The 17,305-nt window shown below is 43.2% G+C and overlaps 1 protein-coding gene across 2 annotated transcripts in view; it reads right to left on the bottom strand.

Annotated features, from left to right (window-relative positions):
* The window catches only part of CSMD2 (CUB and Sushi multiple domains 2), a 584,478-nt gene that overhangs the window by 62,049 nt on the left and 505,124 nt on the right, over positions 1-17,305 (bottom strand). For both annotated transcript variants that reach the window (XM_036065279.2, XM_036065276.2), the window contains 5 exons: positions 15,420-15,500; positions 14,827-14,940; positions 8,827-9,015; positions 6,212-6,358; positions 3,671-3,859 (listed from right to left, as the gene is read on the bottom strand). In XM_036065279.2, coding sequence (XP_035921172.2) covers positions 3,671-3,859; positions 6,212-6,358; positions 8,827-9,015; positions 14,827-14,940; positions 15,420-15,500 — 720 coding nt within the window. The remainder of the gene's footprint in view (positions 1-3,670; positions 3,860-6,211; positions 6,359-8,826; positions 9,016-14,826; positions 14,941-15,419; positions 15,501-17,305) is intronic.

Raw genomic sequence — 17,305 nt, 5'->3', positions numbered from 1 at the left:
CTGGAGATTAAAAGTAAAGAGAATTTCCCAGAATAGAGACCAAAAAGACAGAAACTGAAAATGAGAAAAAAGGACTGAAAACACAGGAGGTCAACATCCAGGAGGTCCAACACCCAACAGGTTAGAGTTCCAGAAAGACAGAAGAGAGATCACAGATGAGCATTTCCCAGAGCTGGAAAGACACAAATCTTCAGATTGAAAGGGAGCCAAAGGGATGCAGAGAGAACCATTCTTAGATACATCATCATGGAATTTCAGAAGATGAAAGACAAGTTCCTACAAGTTCCCAGAGAGAGAGAAAAAATAGGACATTCCTGTGAAGGAATGAGAATCAGACTGGCATCACACGTCCAATCAGCAGCAATGGATGTCCAAAGATAATGGAACAAATTTCTGAAGGAAGTGATCTGTAACCTAGAATTTTACCTGGTCAACCTACCAAGCATATATGAGGGCAAAAGTAAGGATATGTTCAGACATTTAAAGACTCAGGGAATTTCCTTTTCATGAACCCTTTATGAGGAATTTACTCAAGGCTATGCTCCATCAAAAAGGGGGTAAAAACCAAGAAAGGGTAGGATATGGGATATAAAAAATATAAAAAATGGTAGTGCTAACACAGGAGTATAAAGAAAAGGAATTTCAAGGTGACAGCTCAGGAGACACAGGTATGCAGCACATGGCCATGGTCATTATAAGGAGTAGGGTCAACACTATGTTTATTGGAGGAACACACATTACTTAGGCAGGAGTAGCTCGCGTTGTCTTTGAAAGAAATTAATACTTACAAACCGTGTTTGCCCTTTGACAGTTCAGGAGCTAGTACAGATAGAGGGGAATTAATCAGGTTTCCCACTGTTGTCCCTCATCCACCCCCACCTCTGCAACTTGTCTAGAGCTCAGACCTCCCTCATTCAGAGCCAGCTCAAGCAGACGAAGTCCCCATCCACATTGGCCAACAATGGTCCTCCATGCTACTGGAACCCAGAAGAGACACAGGGCCAGGGCTTTATTATGATATAGGGAAGGATAGACTCGTCAGAGGGAAATGGATTGGGATATCAAGATGGAAGAAGGTTTTAAAGACTGGAAAATGGAAGGAATGAGTAAATAAGGAGGAACTGAGGAGAAAATGTGGAATGAAGAAATGAGGAGTATTTGAATATGATGCTCTTCTAGTGCCTAAACAGCAAAACTGTAAGCTCCTTTGGTGGTATTGGGTAGTCAAATTGTGATCAATGAACTGCCTTGCTTCCTTGGATTTTTTTTGAAGAAATACTTAGATCCCTACTGATATTTTGCATGAGGACTCAGTCAATCTGGAGACAGCAGGTGAAGGAAGTGGACAGCAGACTGTTCTCATCGCTCTTGGCCCAGCTCTTCCCGTGCGGATAACTAAGAGGACAGAGGATACCTTCCCAGCCTGAAACACTAAAAGCCTGTCTCCTGATCTCCATGCCATAAGAGTCCCCAAACCCCAAGGTAAAAGGGGCACTTTCTGTGGGTAGGAGAGGAGGGGACAGAATCCAAGTATTTGAAGGTGGTGGTGGAATGAGATTTCTGAGGGAGAGAATATGTAGCAAAAGAACGGGCTGGGGAAGTAGAGAGAAAGCATTAGAAGGCACAGGATCTCTAATGAGATACATTTGTTGGTGGAAAGTCATGGTTTGGAAGAAGCAATATGGAAATGGGAGAATGCCGGGACTTTCGTGGCCCTGGGTTATGGGGACCCTCTACTTGAAAGGGCCCCAGCATTCATGTTCTTAGAGGAGAGCCAGTCTCTGTGGAGGAAGGAAGTGAAGACAGCCTTCTGGGTAGTGACCAAGGGTGTATGCTGGCTGGCCGCGGAACCGGGATTCCAGAGAGCTCAGGGGGAATGGCTGAGCGGAATGGCATCAGTGGTAAGCTTGGGGCTGGGTCTGGGTACAAACTAGTATGGGGATGAGTACAAAGAAGCCTAGAGGGGCTTAGTTTTGGGAAGTTACAAAAGAAAACAGAGATGAGAGGCATGGTGGTTTCCAACTGGAGCTTTGGAAGAAAGACTTGTCTGTGTTGATACAGTTAAGAGACACAGAGACCAAAGCCAAATGACATTTGCCATTTGTGATCAGTCTGTTCTCTGGGACCTGTTCTTAGGGCATCAAACAGAATGCTAATGACACATTGTTTGAGGAAGCTTAGGCAGAGGCGAGAAGGTTGTGAGGGTCAGAGATGACAGACGTCACCACACTAGGAATCAAAGAACAAGAAAATCAAATATCAGTGTGATTTCTTGCTTTTGTCTGTATCATCAGCAAAGTTTTCCCTTTCTTTTTTTTAATGCAGTACACAATGTTGTGAATGTGGGAGAAAAGATGACTTTCACATGCTGGTGGAAGTTAAGTGAAGACAAATGTCCTGGAGGGCAGTGAGTGTCAAGAGCTGTAGACTTTGCATTGGTTATGGTTCAACAATCTCATTTCTGGGAATTTATTTTAAGAAATAAATGTGGATGTTCATAATGATGGAATTATAAGGATTTTAACAGCAGCACTGTTTACAGTAGCAAAAAATAGAGAAATTCAAATGACCAACAACAGGACGATACTTAAGTACGTGACAGTTTTTCCGTAATGGTATGCAACTACTGGAAATAGTGACGAGGAAGTGTATTTAATTTTGTGACAGATGTTGAGAAAATATTAAGAGCTTTGTACACTGAGGATGCCATTTTTGTAAACAATATATAAAAGATCAAAGGAAATGTGTTGAAATGTTACCCAGTGATCTCAGTTGATGGGATTATAGGTCACTTTTCTTCTGCCAAGTTTTTATTTAAATTCCAGTTGGTTAACATACAGTGTAATATTAGTTTCAGGTGTAGGATGTACTGATTCATCACTGACATGCAACACCCTGTGCTCATCACATCTGCCCTCCTTAATCCCCATCAACCATTTAACCCACCCCCTCTCCCGCCCCACCCACCTCCCCTCCAGCAACCCTTTGCATTATCTATAGTTTTTTTTTCCCCTCAGATCTCTAGTCTGAATTATGTTACTTTAAGGGAAAACAAATCCCATCAATTATGAAAGGCAATGCATGCAAACACCTGGTAGAGATCACGGGCTTTGATTGTGGGCAATGAGTATGGTGAGCCTCTGTTGCTTCCTGGTGCCCTCTGCCCCTCGCCTCCTCTGACCTAGGGCTTCTGCCAGCCCAAGCTGCTCTGCATATCTTGTGATCTCTCTCCAGTTCGTGGTTCTGCAAATGCTCTTGCTGTTGCCTAGAATGTTTTCCTTGCCAATGCCTGGCTCCAAACCCCACTTGCTCTATGAGCCCGAGCCCAGAAGAGGGGAGCCTCCCTAGCTGTCTGGGAGGAGGTCCCATCTTACCCCTGGGCTCCCACAACACTGTACTCCTGATACAGCACTCTCTTCCTCTGCCATTTTGCATTTATGTGGCTACATATCCACCTCCCTCCTTGCTCTGAAAACATTGAGACTGTTTTATGCATATGTATATCCCCAGGGCTCGAGATATTATGGATCCTCAATACATGTTTGCTGAAAGAATGAATTAATTATCAATGAGGACACCCACATTTGGAAGTGATCGGTCCTGGGACGAACCCAAGAGGTGAGGAGGATCCTTCGAGCCACCTGTCACCCCCTTTCGAAGTGCTCCTCACCTTGACAGAGAGGAATGGCCTCGCTCCACAGGTAGTAGCCCTGGGGGTGCCGGGTACAAATGGCCATGCTGTGTCCCACCAAGCGGTAGCCAGCGTTGCAGCCGAAGTGGACGGAGCCTCCGGGCTGGGTGCTGGGCTGGCCCAGAAGGAAGCCATGGAGTGGAGCCCTGGGCAGGCTGCAGTAGGGAGCTGGACGACAAGATGAGGTTCAGGGGACCACATGCAAGCAGGAGGATGTGCGATTTCCTGCATGCCCCCTCCCCCCCACCCCATTGCCTTGTCTCTGCCACTGCCGGGTCCACTGCTATTTAGGGAGGTCTGAGTGGTTGATATTGAAAAACGGCCGATCAGTGTAGTAAAAGCCAAAGAAAGAAGAGAAAAAGCCGTGAAGCACAGGATCCCCTTCGTGGCCCAGACACAGTGCGGCTTGAGCCCCTGCGCTCAGGCTCTTGAGACCTGTCAGCTCCTAAAGAGGCGCAGGGACTAGACCCCGCCGGGGGGCGGGGTGGGGCGGGGGATGGCTGGCTCCACAAGAGTGTGACTGCAGGGGTGTGGACTCTGGGGTCCTGGATCTGACCTTTCCATGTCTGTGATGTGGGACACATCCCTGAAGTTCTTTGAGGTCCCCTTTCCTCCCCTGTGTGTCGGGATTGGAAACGCCCACCTCATAGGTTTTTGGACAATTTAAATGGGATTGTGTTTGTAAAGCCCCCCAGCCTCACGCAGGACACCTGGTGCTCAATAAATGGCCCTTCTCCTTTCTGTTGTAGGGGGTTGGGGGAGAGGGAGCATGGCAATCCAGGACACACATCCACACTCCTATTTCCCCCTCGGTGTATGGCTTCAACTGATTTCATTCGTTTATTCGACAAATAGACATGGAGGGTCTATTATGTGCCAGGAGGTGTTCTAAATGCCGGGAATACCACAGCGAAGAACACAGGCAAAAATCTCAGCCTCAGGGGGCTGACTCTAAAGACTCCTGCCAGGGATCCCCAGGGGATGCTCTGTGAGGCCGGGAATGGGGGTGACCGGAGGAACACTCTGAACATGTACTTCTGTTCGCTTGAAGAATCCCCGGCTCGGTCTGCCAGGCAGGCATGTGACAGGGGAGGATGAAGACCCCAAGGTGAGGTCCTTTGGCCTCCTATTGGGCGATCACATCCCTCTGCTGGTGAATGGTGTTTTAAAGACCTCCCTTCCATGCCAGATGTGTTTCCTGGCTCCTGCTTTGCCCCCTGCATCGATCTACCTCTGAGTTTACCTCAGTCAGAACAAGAGTCTCAGTTATAAAATATCCTGAGTCATAGCGATGGCTGCATGGGCAAAGTACACAAGTCTACTGTATTTTCATTAAGTTCTAATGGTTTCACCATGTAATGAATCAACTTTCTGTGAATAGGTATTCCAGTTATGACTGACTCATTACCCCCAAACATGATCAGTCTTTTAAAACATCAAGGAAAGGGCAACTCCTGGTGGTTTTTAGTTCCTAGTGTAGCGACCATCACACTGCTGTATTGCCCCCGTGACAGCAGCTGCCGGGAACCCCCTAGAAGCTGCCGGAACCTCCCCGACAGCTGCTGTAAGGTTTCTCTTTCATCCCAAGGACACTGAAGCCTGGAGAGGGTGAGTCACTTGTCTAATAATCATTCGGCTAGTTTGTGACAGAGCTGATCACTGCCCCTGGGGGTCGTGAAGCCACCCTTCCCCTCGTGTGCATGGGGGAAAGGGATTTCGGGTTCAGTTTGCAGAGAACATGGACTTTGAGATAGTAAAGGTCTTCTTTCCAGGCGCCCCTCAACCTCATCTCCTCGCGGTCTTCAGTAATTCCTCTCCGCCTCCATGCTTGCAGAGCCCAGCCGGTTTGCGGACCTACTCCCCTTCAAAATGGGCACCAGGCTGCTTATCAAGTTTTCTTTCCAACCACAGACAGTAATCCCCATGATGGGAGTTCAGATAAATGCCATTTTTTCCCATCTCCTTACATTTCCAGGCATCTCTCTGTGTTCCTTGTAGACTGCGGCCCTGGTCAGCCGCCTGCCTGGCGTGGCCCTGGGTCTGCCTCTGCCCGGGAGTTACGGCGGGCAGAACAATAGAGAGGCCCCTGGACTTAAAATATAGGCCATTCTTTGCTGCCTGTCCAACACTTCCCACCTGGAGACCCATGTCTTAGGGCTCCTCAGGTTTAAGGAACTTGTATTAACATTTCAACAGTGCTGGGGATGGGATCACCTTAGAGGCATTATCAGATGATATATAATAAACTTATCCAAAAGACACGATAGGCTGGCAGTAGGAGCAGAGGACAGGGAAGAGCTTAAAAGCGGGGAAAGGAGCAGAAGGGGGGAGGTAGAGACTGTCAGGGACACTCGTGCCGCTGTAGTGAGAGAGGTTCAGAGGAGAGAGGCTGCCAGTCCTTGTGGAGGGTCTCCGCCACCGATGGGGATATGGCCCATGGCTTACTTGGATGTTTGGGGTAAGCAAATTCAGGGGCTCAGGGGCTGTGGCCCTTCTCATGTGTCCTTATGTTTTACTCACCTGAATACCGAATCTTAAAGCCCTTCCGGTTGTAGGCGTGGTCAGACGACCAGCGCAGGTACACAGAGTTGCTTGAGCTGGTGACAATCAGGGGGGCTGAGTAATTCCCACTGAGGGCTTTCAGCAGAGGACTCTGTCCAGAGGGACCTGGGCAAGAGTACAGGACACAGGGTTACAGACTAGCACAGCTGCAAGAGATCAGGTTCCTTGGTTCGATACCTCAAATGTAACCACCTCCCACATCTCCTCCTCAAGAGATGACACTAGGCTGAGATGGTCAGGGTCAGTGCAATGGTCTGTAATTCTGTCCTTTCTCTGCATCTCTAGGCACTGCGCTGGGTGCTCTTTCCTCCAGAGCCCTAAAGCAATGCTCCCGGATGTCACTGCCAACCTACAGGAGTTGGCAGGCGAGATGAAATCTATTTGCCATCTTGGGACTTGCCAAGGCCAAACAGCTGGTTAATGAGAGAGCTGGTTTGCAAACTGGGAACTTCTACCTTGCCACCTACTTCTCACATGCATACTAAAAATAGCTCAGTGCTTGTCATATAGAAAAACTATGTACTGAATGAATATATAGCAATAAAACTATAGTCAAACATCATATCTCAATGTCATACATAACACAGTTCCTCAATATTCCTCTCCAAGGTTCTTCCAGAAAGCCCTCCCTCTTCTTTTTTCCTACCTTTAATGCCTGCGAGTGCATCCTAAGGTGGCTGGTTCAAGGGAGGCAGAGTATAAAGCTTGATAATCCATAACAGGATTTATTACCCTGGAAATAGCCCTGAGTGATGGTTCTGATATCTGCTGAGACAGCTCGTGGAAACTTGGCAAAGTTAATGGACCACATTAAACAAAATAGAACCATCAGAACTGCTGTGACAAACTATGAAGGAAGGGGTCAAAAGGCTCAGAGAAGTGGCATGCCAGAATAGGTCTACCACATCAGACCAGGACACCCACTAGCTAACCATGTCCCTCAGGAGGACCTGGGGGACACTCCATTTCCTAAAGCAACAAGGAACACACTGGTGGAGGGGGTGAGCACCAGCATCATTGATAACCTGAGTAACAGCTGTCCTCTGAAGCCTAAACTGATGGAAGGAGATACTCTCAGAGAACTGGGCTTCCTAGTGTTGATGGGGATGAGAAGATTCTGGAATACAGGGGCCAGGTGGAGGCACTTAACAATCAGAAGTGAGACTAGCATAATTACTAACATGGGCAGCCAGGTTGGAATGGTAGCTGGGAGGGCCTAACCTGTAGGATCTATGGCGATGTCTCACAGAACGTGATATTCCTAAGGGCAAGATAGATGGGAAGCCCCTCAATATATGAATATATGAAAAAAAAATCATGAACATATAGTCAAAACAGTGAGGAAAGCTGACCCCAATGGAAAGTTGCAACCCCTCACCCAGTTTGGAGACTTGAGCCAGGTTCCATCTTATTCCAGAACACTTTGGCTGAAGGAGAGACTAGGTCCCCATGAAAAAGGACCCAACAAAATGACATCAATTGTATATAGTAGTGATTCTCCCAGTCCCTGCCCAAAAAACCTACTGCTATTTCCTCAGGCAACTGAATAGTGGAGAAAAGGGAATGTCCAGGTATTCCAAAGATTTTGGATACATAGTGTGAATCGATGCTGATACCTGGGTACCCAAAGCACTATCATGGCCCCTCTGTTAGAATAGAGGTGTCTGAGGGTTGGAGCTGGCAATGAATGGAGTCCTGGCCCAGGTCCATCTCACGGTACCGACTTAACCAACTGGTAGCTCTTGATTGCAGTAGCTATGCCAGATGTAGTATCTTCATTAGAGCAGATTAACAGCCTTGGTTGCATGAAATGCAGTTATTGATCTAGCAACGCACTCTTTCCAGACCCACCAGAAAGGAGGATCATAAGCAATTTGCATTCACGTGAGATAGACAACAGTATACATTCACAGTCTTGCCCCAGAGCTATGTTAATTCTCCTGCTCACTGTCAGAATATAGTATGAAAAGATGTGGACCATCTGGACATCCTGCAGAATATAGCATATTGGTTCTCTCTATGAGGACATCGTATTAATTGCCTCTGAGGAGCCAGAAGGGACAATTAGTGTAGAAGCTTTTGTAAGACACATGGCTCCAGAGGGTAAAATTAAGTCCTACAAAGAGGCAGGTGAAATTTCCCCAGTGACTTGAGGACATGCTGAAACATTCTCTCCAAATTAAAGAGGAAGTTAGTGTGCCTTTTCCCTTCTACTACAAGGAAAGAAGCGCAATGTTTGGTAGACCCCTTTAAGTTTCAGAGGTGGCATACTCTTCATGTGGGAATACTGCTATGATCCATTTATTGGGTGACATTCAAGGTGCCAGCTTTGAGTGGGCGCTGGAGTAAGAAAGGGTTCTGTAGCAGGACTAGGCGGGAACACAAGCATCCCTGCCCCGTGGGCCATACAATTCACCAGCTCCCATGGTATTGGGGTTTCTGTGGTAGAGAAAGATGTTGCATGGAGCCTCTGGGAAGCTCTAATGGGGGAAGTAAGAGCACGAATCCCTAGAGTTTTGAAGCAAATCTGTGCCATCTGCAGCAGGCAGCTATTCAACATTTGACTGACTTACCATCAAAGATCTCAAACTCATCATACTGCTTCTCACTGAGAAAGTACTCCACCGTGAGGGAGATGTTGTAGTCGGGCTGCACTCTCACCAGCCAAGAGCAGGTCTGGAACTGCGGATAGCTTCCTGGGTAGCTCTGACTCAGGATCACACCTGTGGAATCTGTCAGAAGCTCATTCGTTGGGCAGTGCACTTGGGAGAAAGAAAGAGAAATACCAGGTACATGGGATGGAGATGAAATCAGGGCCAACACATTTCCCTGGTACAAAAGACAACCACTGGAACACGAGTATTTGAGCACATTCAAACAAGACCCCAACGCCCATCATTACACTGCTCCATGGCATGAGGTGAGCACAGCTTCTGTGTCAATGTTACTATATTGCCGGGATTCAGGCCTGGCCAGTTGGTTGGCATCGCTTCCTAGCTCAGATATGGGCTTTGGAGTAGCTGAAGATGATGCATACAGACAGACAAGAGAAGGCATCCCCAAATCCAAGAGTTATTCTATTAAACGGGGCTGATTTGTACAAAGAGAGTATTGGGCAGAGGTAAGTACATGGAGTTTTGAGTCAAACACACCTGGATTTATAGCCCACCTCTGTCCCTTACTAGCTGTGTGGTCTTGAACAAATTATTTCCTCTCTGTGCAATGGCTTCTCCACCTCCGATGCAGAAAGATAACACCTGCCTTACAAGGCTATTGTATTATATAACATATTATATCATTGTATATTAATTAACATTATAATATCTATAATATTATAGGGAATAATATATATAAAGCATGCAACATAGTGCCTTCATAAGCTGTAGAGATGATAATGATAATGATGGTAATTATACCAGGAACAGAAGGAACTAGCAGAGCTTGGCTGTGGCCTGATTAGTAGTATTAAGATAACTAAAGAAAAACATGTCACCCCAAGGAAGACAGTCAATGTAGAACTTGGAAAAGGAGTTGCTGGAGGAGCTAGATTGGGTTTCCTGTGTCTGTCACCAGGGAGGTGAGAGAAGATACTGGTTCCAAGGGGCCCTGAACATCCTGGAGACCAGGGAGGTGCTCTCTCCTGGGGGTACAGGGACCTGTCACTACCTCCCATGTGAAACAAACTTCAGGATGACCCCCCTCCATGTGCTTGGGCTGAGGATGCCACAGTAAAGTTCTGAGGACTGAATCAACTTCTTCAGGACCTTGAAAGAGGCCTGGCCCCGGGCAGTAGTGGCAAGTATCCCAATCACTACAAATGGAGAAATTGGGATTTTGCTGTATGTGCCTTTAGACAGGCTTCCTGAATGTATTGGATTCTAGGACACTGATAAAGGAGAGTTTCTGGAACTGCTAAGCCAAGGGCTAATCCCCGGATCATAATCTGAGATGTGGCTCTTCTGGGGAAGAGATTTAGCCATGCACTCTCCACCCATCTCCACTGCTTCCCTCAAACCTTCTGCCTTCACAGAAATGGGGCTTCCTAATCAGCACTAAGTCTGGGCTAACAGACAAAAATGCTTGCTGTGCCCCAAATTCACACAACTCATCTCGGATTCCTTTGAGTAGCTTTGCAACACACTTTATTTTTAAAAGTAATCTCTACGCCCAACATGGGGTTCAAACGCACAACCCTGAGATCAAGGGTCGCATGCTCTACCAACTGGCCAGCCAGGTACCTCCTCTTTGAGTAGCTTTGAAAGGTACTAACTAGCTTCTCCAGAGAGTAATTCCTTCTTATTTTGTAAATGGGAAAGAAAAATAAATGGCTTCTTGGAGAAAAACAGCCTTGTTTTTGAAATGCTCCTGATTTCACTAAACTGGTACCTACAGGTCCCTGAAGTGTGGTGTGGTGATATTTACATTCCCCTAGGCTGGTACACTCCAGCCCATATCAGGTCTGCTCTTGAAGCTCTCCCCTTTCTACTTGAAACTCCCCCACTGAGGGGAAATAGGCATGCTTTCTCAAATGACATTGGTCCACAGGCTTGCCTTTTTGTGCACAACTTTATCAGATCTGGGCAGTAGTGTTTACAAGTTTTTCTTTCCCATTATGCTCAAGACGTCTGACCTTTGAAGGTTTAGTAGTATTCTTCCATGAAACCATCTAGTCTTGATGTCTTTGATGGGGTTTCCTCTGATAACATTCTCTATTTCTTTTAAAGAATTAGGAAAGTATAAACTTTCTATCCGCTGGGGTCCATTTTATTAAATTATACCTTCCTAGAAAATCATTCATATCATTAATTTTTTGGCATAGGTTTGTACAAGATAGTTTCATAATTTAAAATTTTCTCTTGCTTCAATGGTTATATCCCACTTTCCCTTTCTTATTTTTGTATATTCCTGCCTTCCCCCTTTGTTTAACTTATCTAATGGTTTGATTATTTTGCAACTCTTTGTTCCAGGTACTTCTTTTTATTGATCAGTAAGGCTGTTTTTCTGTTTTATAACTCATTAACTTCTTTTTAAAATTCAAAATTTTGAGATATAATTTATGTACAATAAATGAACAGATTTTAGGTGTGCAGTTCAATGAGTTTTAGCAAATGTGTATACCTGTGTAACCACTACCATAATCAGGACAGAGATTATTTTCATCACTCCAGAAAGTTCTCTCATGTGCCTCTGCAATTAATTAGTATGACCTGCCCCATGCTCCAGGAAATCACTGATATTATTTCTATAACAACAGATTAGTTTTGATTGTACCAGATTTCATGCAATTGGAATCAGACATGTTATTTTTGTGTCTAGTTTCTTTTGCTAAACATAATGTTTTTAAGAGTCAATCCATGGTATTTTGTGTATTACCACTTCATTTATTTTTACTGCTCTGTAGCAATCATAGCAATCTGTGTATTCATTCATTGTATTTATTATTAATGAACATTTAGGCTGGTTCCAGTTTGGGATTATTATGGAATTCATATACAAGTCCTTTTGTGGATATGGGTTTTCATTTCTCTTGGGAAAATAACTAGGAGTATAATTGCTGGGAGGTAGGGCAGGTGTATGTTTAACTTTGAAAGAAACTACCAGTCAGTCTTCCAAAGTGACTGTATAATTTTATATCCCAACTAACAATGTATAAAAATTCCACTTGTTCCACATTCTTGTCAACATTTGGTATTTTCAGTCTTAAGTTTTAGCTAATCTAGTGGGTATGCAGTAGTACTTTATTAGGGTTTTAACTTGCATTTTCCTGATGACTAATGATGTTTTAGCATCTTTTCATATACTTATTGGCTATTCATACATCTTATTTTGTAAAATGTCTAGTCAAGTCTTTTGTCCATATTTTTATTGGACTGTCTTATTATTGAGTTGTTAAAGTTCTTTACATAGCCTAGATACAAGTCCTTTAGAAAATATATGTATGATGAATATCTTCTTTTATTCTGTAGTTTGCCTCTTCTTTTTCACATTTAGTTCTGTCAGTTTTTCCTTCATGTATTTTGAAGCTCTTTTATCATCTGCATATAACGTATATATCCTTTGTAATGGAATTAATTCTTGTCATTTTAAAATCTATTTCTGGTAATACTCCTTGCTTACAGTATTATCTAAAATTTCTTTATGTTTCTTATGTTTGCCATTTGTATGATGTATCTTTTTCTTTCCTTTTCTTTCAATCTATCTGGTATTTATATTTAAACTGCATCTGTTGTAGGAAATAAGTGGTTACCATTTAAAACCTCTAAATTTTGGCATGGTTTTTATGCAGCAAAAACTTACTGACTGACATAACCATATCATTCAAATATTATATGTACCTACTTATTTTTGGTGTGTCATTGAAAGAGGTGTGTGGAAATCTCCAACTGTAATTATGAATTTGTCCTTTTCTCCCTAAAATTCTGCCAATTTTCCTTTATATATTTCAAACCTATATTGTAGGTACATAGAAGTTTATGACTGTTATATATTTTTGATGGATTTTTGCTACACCAGATTTTAGAGGTTAGTACTTACTACTTTTTCAAAGTTTTGTTTCATACCAGGGATGAGTGATACCTTTCTAGCTATGTCTTTAGGGAGGCAGATGAAGATATTCAAGTCTAAGTTTATAGAAAGCCTGTAATTAAACTTTTTTTTACTTAAATAATATGAAAATCTCTTTCCTTTGATTAGCAGTTTTATTCAGTTATATTTACTATGGTTACACATATATTTGCACTTAGATTTGCTACCTTATTTTGTGTTTTCTGTTTACCATGATTTTTTTTCTCCTTCAATGTTTCTATTGGATTGATTGAGTTCTCTTTATCTTTATTTTTGATTATGGATTTAGAACTTAAACATACTGTGGCTATCCATAATTTCAAAAAACTATCCATAAATTTAAGCTTTATTTTTAATTTATATATTTAACTAACATAGAGGGTTAATCAATATCTATGCTTCTCCTCAACAAGCAAGGGTCCTGAGCTTGCTTTTTCTTTCTTCAATGCCATTTATTTGTCCAGTTGTGTGTGTATATTTTTAAATTTACTATGGTCAGTATTGTTTAGATTTACTACCCTATTTTACCGATTTCTTAGCTCATTGTTACTTTTTGCATCTGAACCATTTTACCTGTATTCATTTTTTCTTAATGAATGTGGTAGATATTTCCATTCTTTACCAATATTAGATTTTATTTTTATTTCCTGAGCATACAAAAAAATTCTTGTGGGATTCTATTTATACGAAATATCCAGAATAGTCAATTTCATAGAGACATGAACTAGATTGGTGGTTGCCTAGAACTGTGTGTTGGGGGGGGGAGGGGCTGGAAAGAAATAGAAGCTGACTGCTAATGGGTAAATTGTTTCATTTTGAGGTGTCAAAAATCTTCTAAAATTGTCTAATGGCTGCAACACTTTGAATATACTAGAAATCACTGAAGTGATTTAAATGGATGAGTTGCATGGTACATGAATTCTATCCCAATAAAGCTGTTATTATAAAAAAGCCAATGAAGGGTCACATCTTGAGAAGCCAAGTACAACACCAAGCCCTAGATGGAAGCATGAGGCTGAGGATAGGAGTAAAGCCAAGAAGGCTGGAGCCATGTAGACACAGAAACAGCCAGAGATGAGAAACTAAGGCTGGAGCAAAGCAGGGAAGTTCTGGAGCAGGATCAAAGCTAAAGTCCACTTTTATAGGGGGCTGGTTGTTTGGTGTGTGGGTAGCTCAGCTCAAATCATAGATAATGAATTTCTTAGTGTATCGAGGCAGCTAATTCTAGGGCTGCGGCTTCTTTCTTTCTCACTAACAATCCATATTGTGGATTCTCTACTCTCACCTTATGAGAAGTGGGGGAGAAGCTGACCTGTTTCTCCACAGACTACTAAGTATTTGTTGGTAGCACTAGTACCAGAAGCAGTAGTAGTACTAGTAAAAATAACAACCCACATTGGGCAGTTACTATGTGCCAGGCATAGTTCTAAAGTGCTTTACATTATTAATCCATTTAATTCCTCACAGTAAGTCCATGGCATAAGTAATATTATTATCTTTATTTTACAGATGAGAAAATTGAGGCATGGGACAGTTAAATATCTTGTCTTAGGTCAGATGCTTTTTGAGTGGAGAGTTTGTTTTTGGTCTTAGTAAGGATCACTTGGTGAAGCCAATTCATTTTCTGTCAAGGTGTCACATTGGAACGAAGTTCAGCACACAGGACCTTGACCACATCTGCACTCCAGTAGGGCTAGGTTGGTGTGCAAGCCCACCTCCCCCTGAGGTCCCAGAACTTCCTCCTTCCAATGATCAGTGTGCCACTTCCAGACAATACCAGTTAGAAAAAAGGAAGACAAAGATACAAGTGGTTACCATGGCAATTTGTAGCCCAGACCTAAGAGTAGGACAGAAAATTTCTCTAGAGCAGTCATTCATTCATATAAACAAACATTCACCAAATGACCTCTTACTTTATGGGCAGGGACTGGGAAGATAGGGAGGAGTAAGATAAAGGCTCCATTTTGGAGGAAATTGAGACCCATAAAGGCATGGCTCTGTGCAATTACCTTCACATATTGGGGGTGGTCCTTCAAACTGCAGGTAAGTTCCAAGTTTGCAGGTCAGGATTTCATTCCCTACTAAGGTAAAGCCAGGGAGGCACCTGTAGCGGACGATATCACCTGCCAAAGAGAGACCAACGTGGGGATTCCCTGGAGAAGTCTGGACGGGGTACCCCTTAGTACTTAAACCCACTTCCAGGCAAGTCAATCAGTGATGGGTTGTGTTCTTTTCAGACTTAAATAATCAGGTCAACTCCAATCAAATGACCCAGAAAACTGCTATGTGCTTCTCACAGCTCAGCCTTGAGCCTCCACATTCCAGGAACTTTTTATAATGCCTTGTGTGGACTTATTTCTCAAAAACATACTGACTTGAATCACAGAAGAAAACTGCCTTCCTGTCTCCTCTGCCTAGTGATGGCTAAAAGGAAGTGTTTGTATTTTTGGAGCAGACTCAGTTGACAGAACATCAGCCATCTTGCACTGGGCCTACTGTTTCTCTCCATGGTCGGGAGGGAGAGATGCACTTTGCTGGCCAGCCCCACCCTGACCTGGCCCCTCCTCGCCTGCCCAGTGCTCGCTGGTTTGGGAGGGGGTACCTATGTTGAATTCTTCATTCTCTGTGACAACTTCGGCGTTGGGGAGGATGGTGGGAGGAGGGCATTTGGTGAGTGGATAAGCTGAAAAGACAGAAGCAGACAAATTGGTGTAAGAGCATCATTCTCCGGGCATGTTGTCATTCCCCCCTGTTCAATACTTCACCTTCTCATTCTTCATTCACTCACACAGATACTAGTGACTTGATCTGCACACAGGGCAAGTTTAGCCAAGTGCTATTTTGCTTATCTGCTGTCATCCTTTTTTTGTTTTGTTTTGTTTTGTTTCTGATGCAAAAACCAGGAGCCATATAGTAACACCAACAATAAAGGAGAGAGAATCTAAGAAGTCAGCGATAGTCACTAGCATTGAAGGGAAGGGGAGAGAAGCATTTCCCAAGCACCTACTATATGTGAGGCACTTTCACACGCTGTCACCTTTAATTCTCATGATGGCTGATCCCCCTGCGAGGTGTTCTTACTCTCTTTATGAGAAAGCTGAGATTCAGAAAGCTTCAGTTACTTCTCCAAGGTCACACAGGAAGTGAGTGCCATAGGACTTGAATCCAGGTCTGGCTGCTCTCAAATCCCATATTCTTTCCAGTGCTTGGCATCTAAGTACCATGTATACCTCATGTGAGTGCCCACTAAAGCCAGCTGGTTTCCCCTCTGACCCTTGGCCAAACATCTCTGGCTTCAGTGGATTTTCTACACTGGAAAACATTCCTCTGGGCAGAGACCGGACTGTGTATGGATGATGTTACCAAGACAGAGCTCAGTGTGGGCTCATAGCTTGGTTTTCATTCACTACCTGGCATGCACTATCTAAGTGCAAGCTGCTGTTGCCATTGCTACTGCTGTTATTAGTGATATAACACTTCCATACATCCTCCCAAACCCCACTATGTTTTTTTTTTACAAAGAACATTCTCTCAAAGAAAGTTACAAATGTAATGCACTGTCATTAGAGAAAATATGAGATTTTCTACAAAAACAGTAGGAAGAAAATTAAACTCATCTACCAGCCTTTCGGAGATAACCACTGTTAACCCTTTACTGTGAGTTCTTAGAGTATATATGTTCTGCATATCTCTTTTTCTCTTACAAACTTTGCAGTGTGTGGTGTACTTTGTGTTGATCCTTGTGCACTTACTATTATACTGCAGGAATTTTCTGATGTAATTAAATTACTAAAAAAATGAAATGACTTCATAAGGATTGTCATATGATTGACTAGAATTTATTAAATAGGTGCTCTATTATTAACCGTTTAGGTTTCCAAAGTTTTGCAATTTAAAATAAAACTATGATAAACATCTTTCTCTATATATGCATCTTTTATGAATTTTTTTCTTCCTTTTTTAAAACTAGGAATGATTGCCGGATCATAGGGTAGTTCTATTTTTAACTTTTTCTGGAACCTCCATGCTGTTCTCCAGAGTGGCTGCACCAGTTTGCATTCCCACCAACAGTGCAAGAGGGTTCCCCTTTCCCTGCATCCTCACCAACACCTGTTGTTTCCTTTGTTACTGATTTTAGCCATTCTGACAAGTATGAGGTAGTATCTCATTGTAGTTTTTTTTTCTTTACCAGTCAATTTTTTTTAATTTAATTTAATTTTGTTATGTTAATCACCATACAATACATCATTAGTTTTTGATGTGGTGATCCATGATTCATTGTTTTCGTGTAACACCCAGTGCTCCATGCAGTATGTGCCCTCCTTAATACCCATCACCTGGCTAACCCCTCCCCTCCCAAAACCCTCAGTTTGTTTCTCAGAGTCCATAGAGTCTCATGGTTCATCTCTCCCTCTGATTCCCCCCCTTCATTTTTCCCTTCCTTCTCCTAATGTCCTCCATGCTATTCCTTATGTTCCACAAATAAGT

This window comes from Halichoerus grypus, chromosome 5, assembly GCF_964656455.1.
Source record: "Halichoerus grypus chromosome 5, mHalGry1.hap1.1, whole genome shotgun sequence".
In the NCBI taxonomy this organism is placed as follows: Eukaryota; Metazoa; Chordata; class Mammalia; order Carnivora; family Phocidae; genus Halichoerus; species Halichoerus grypus.
Note: the sequence above shows the minus strand (reverse complement) of the source record. Positions and strands in the feature narration are given on the sequence as shown.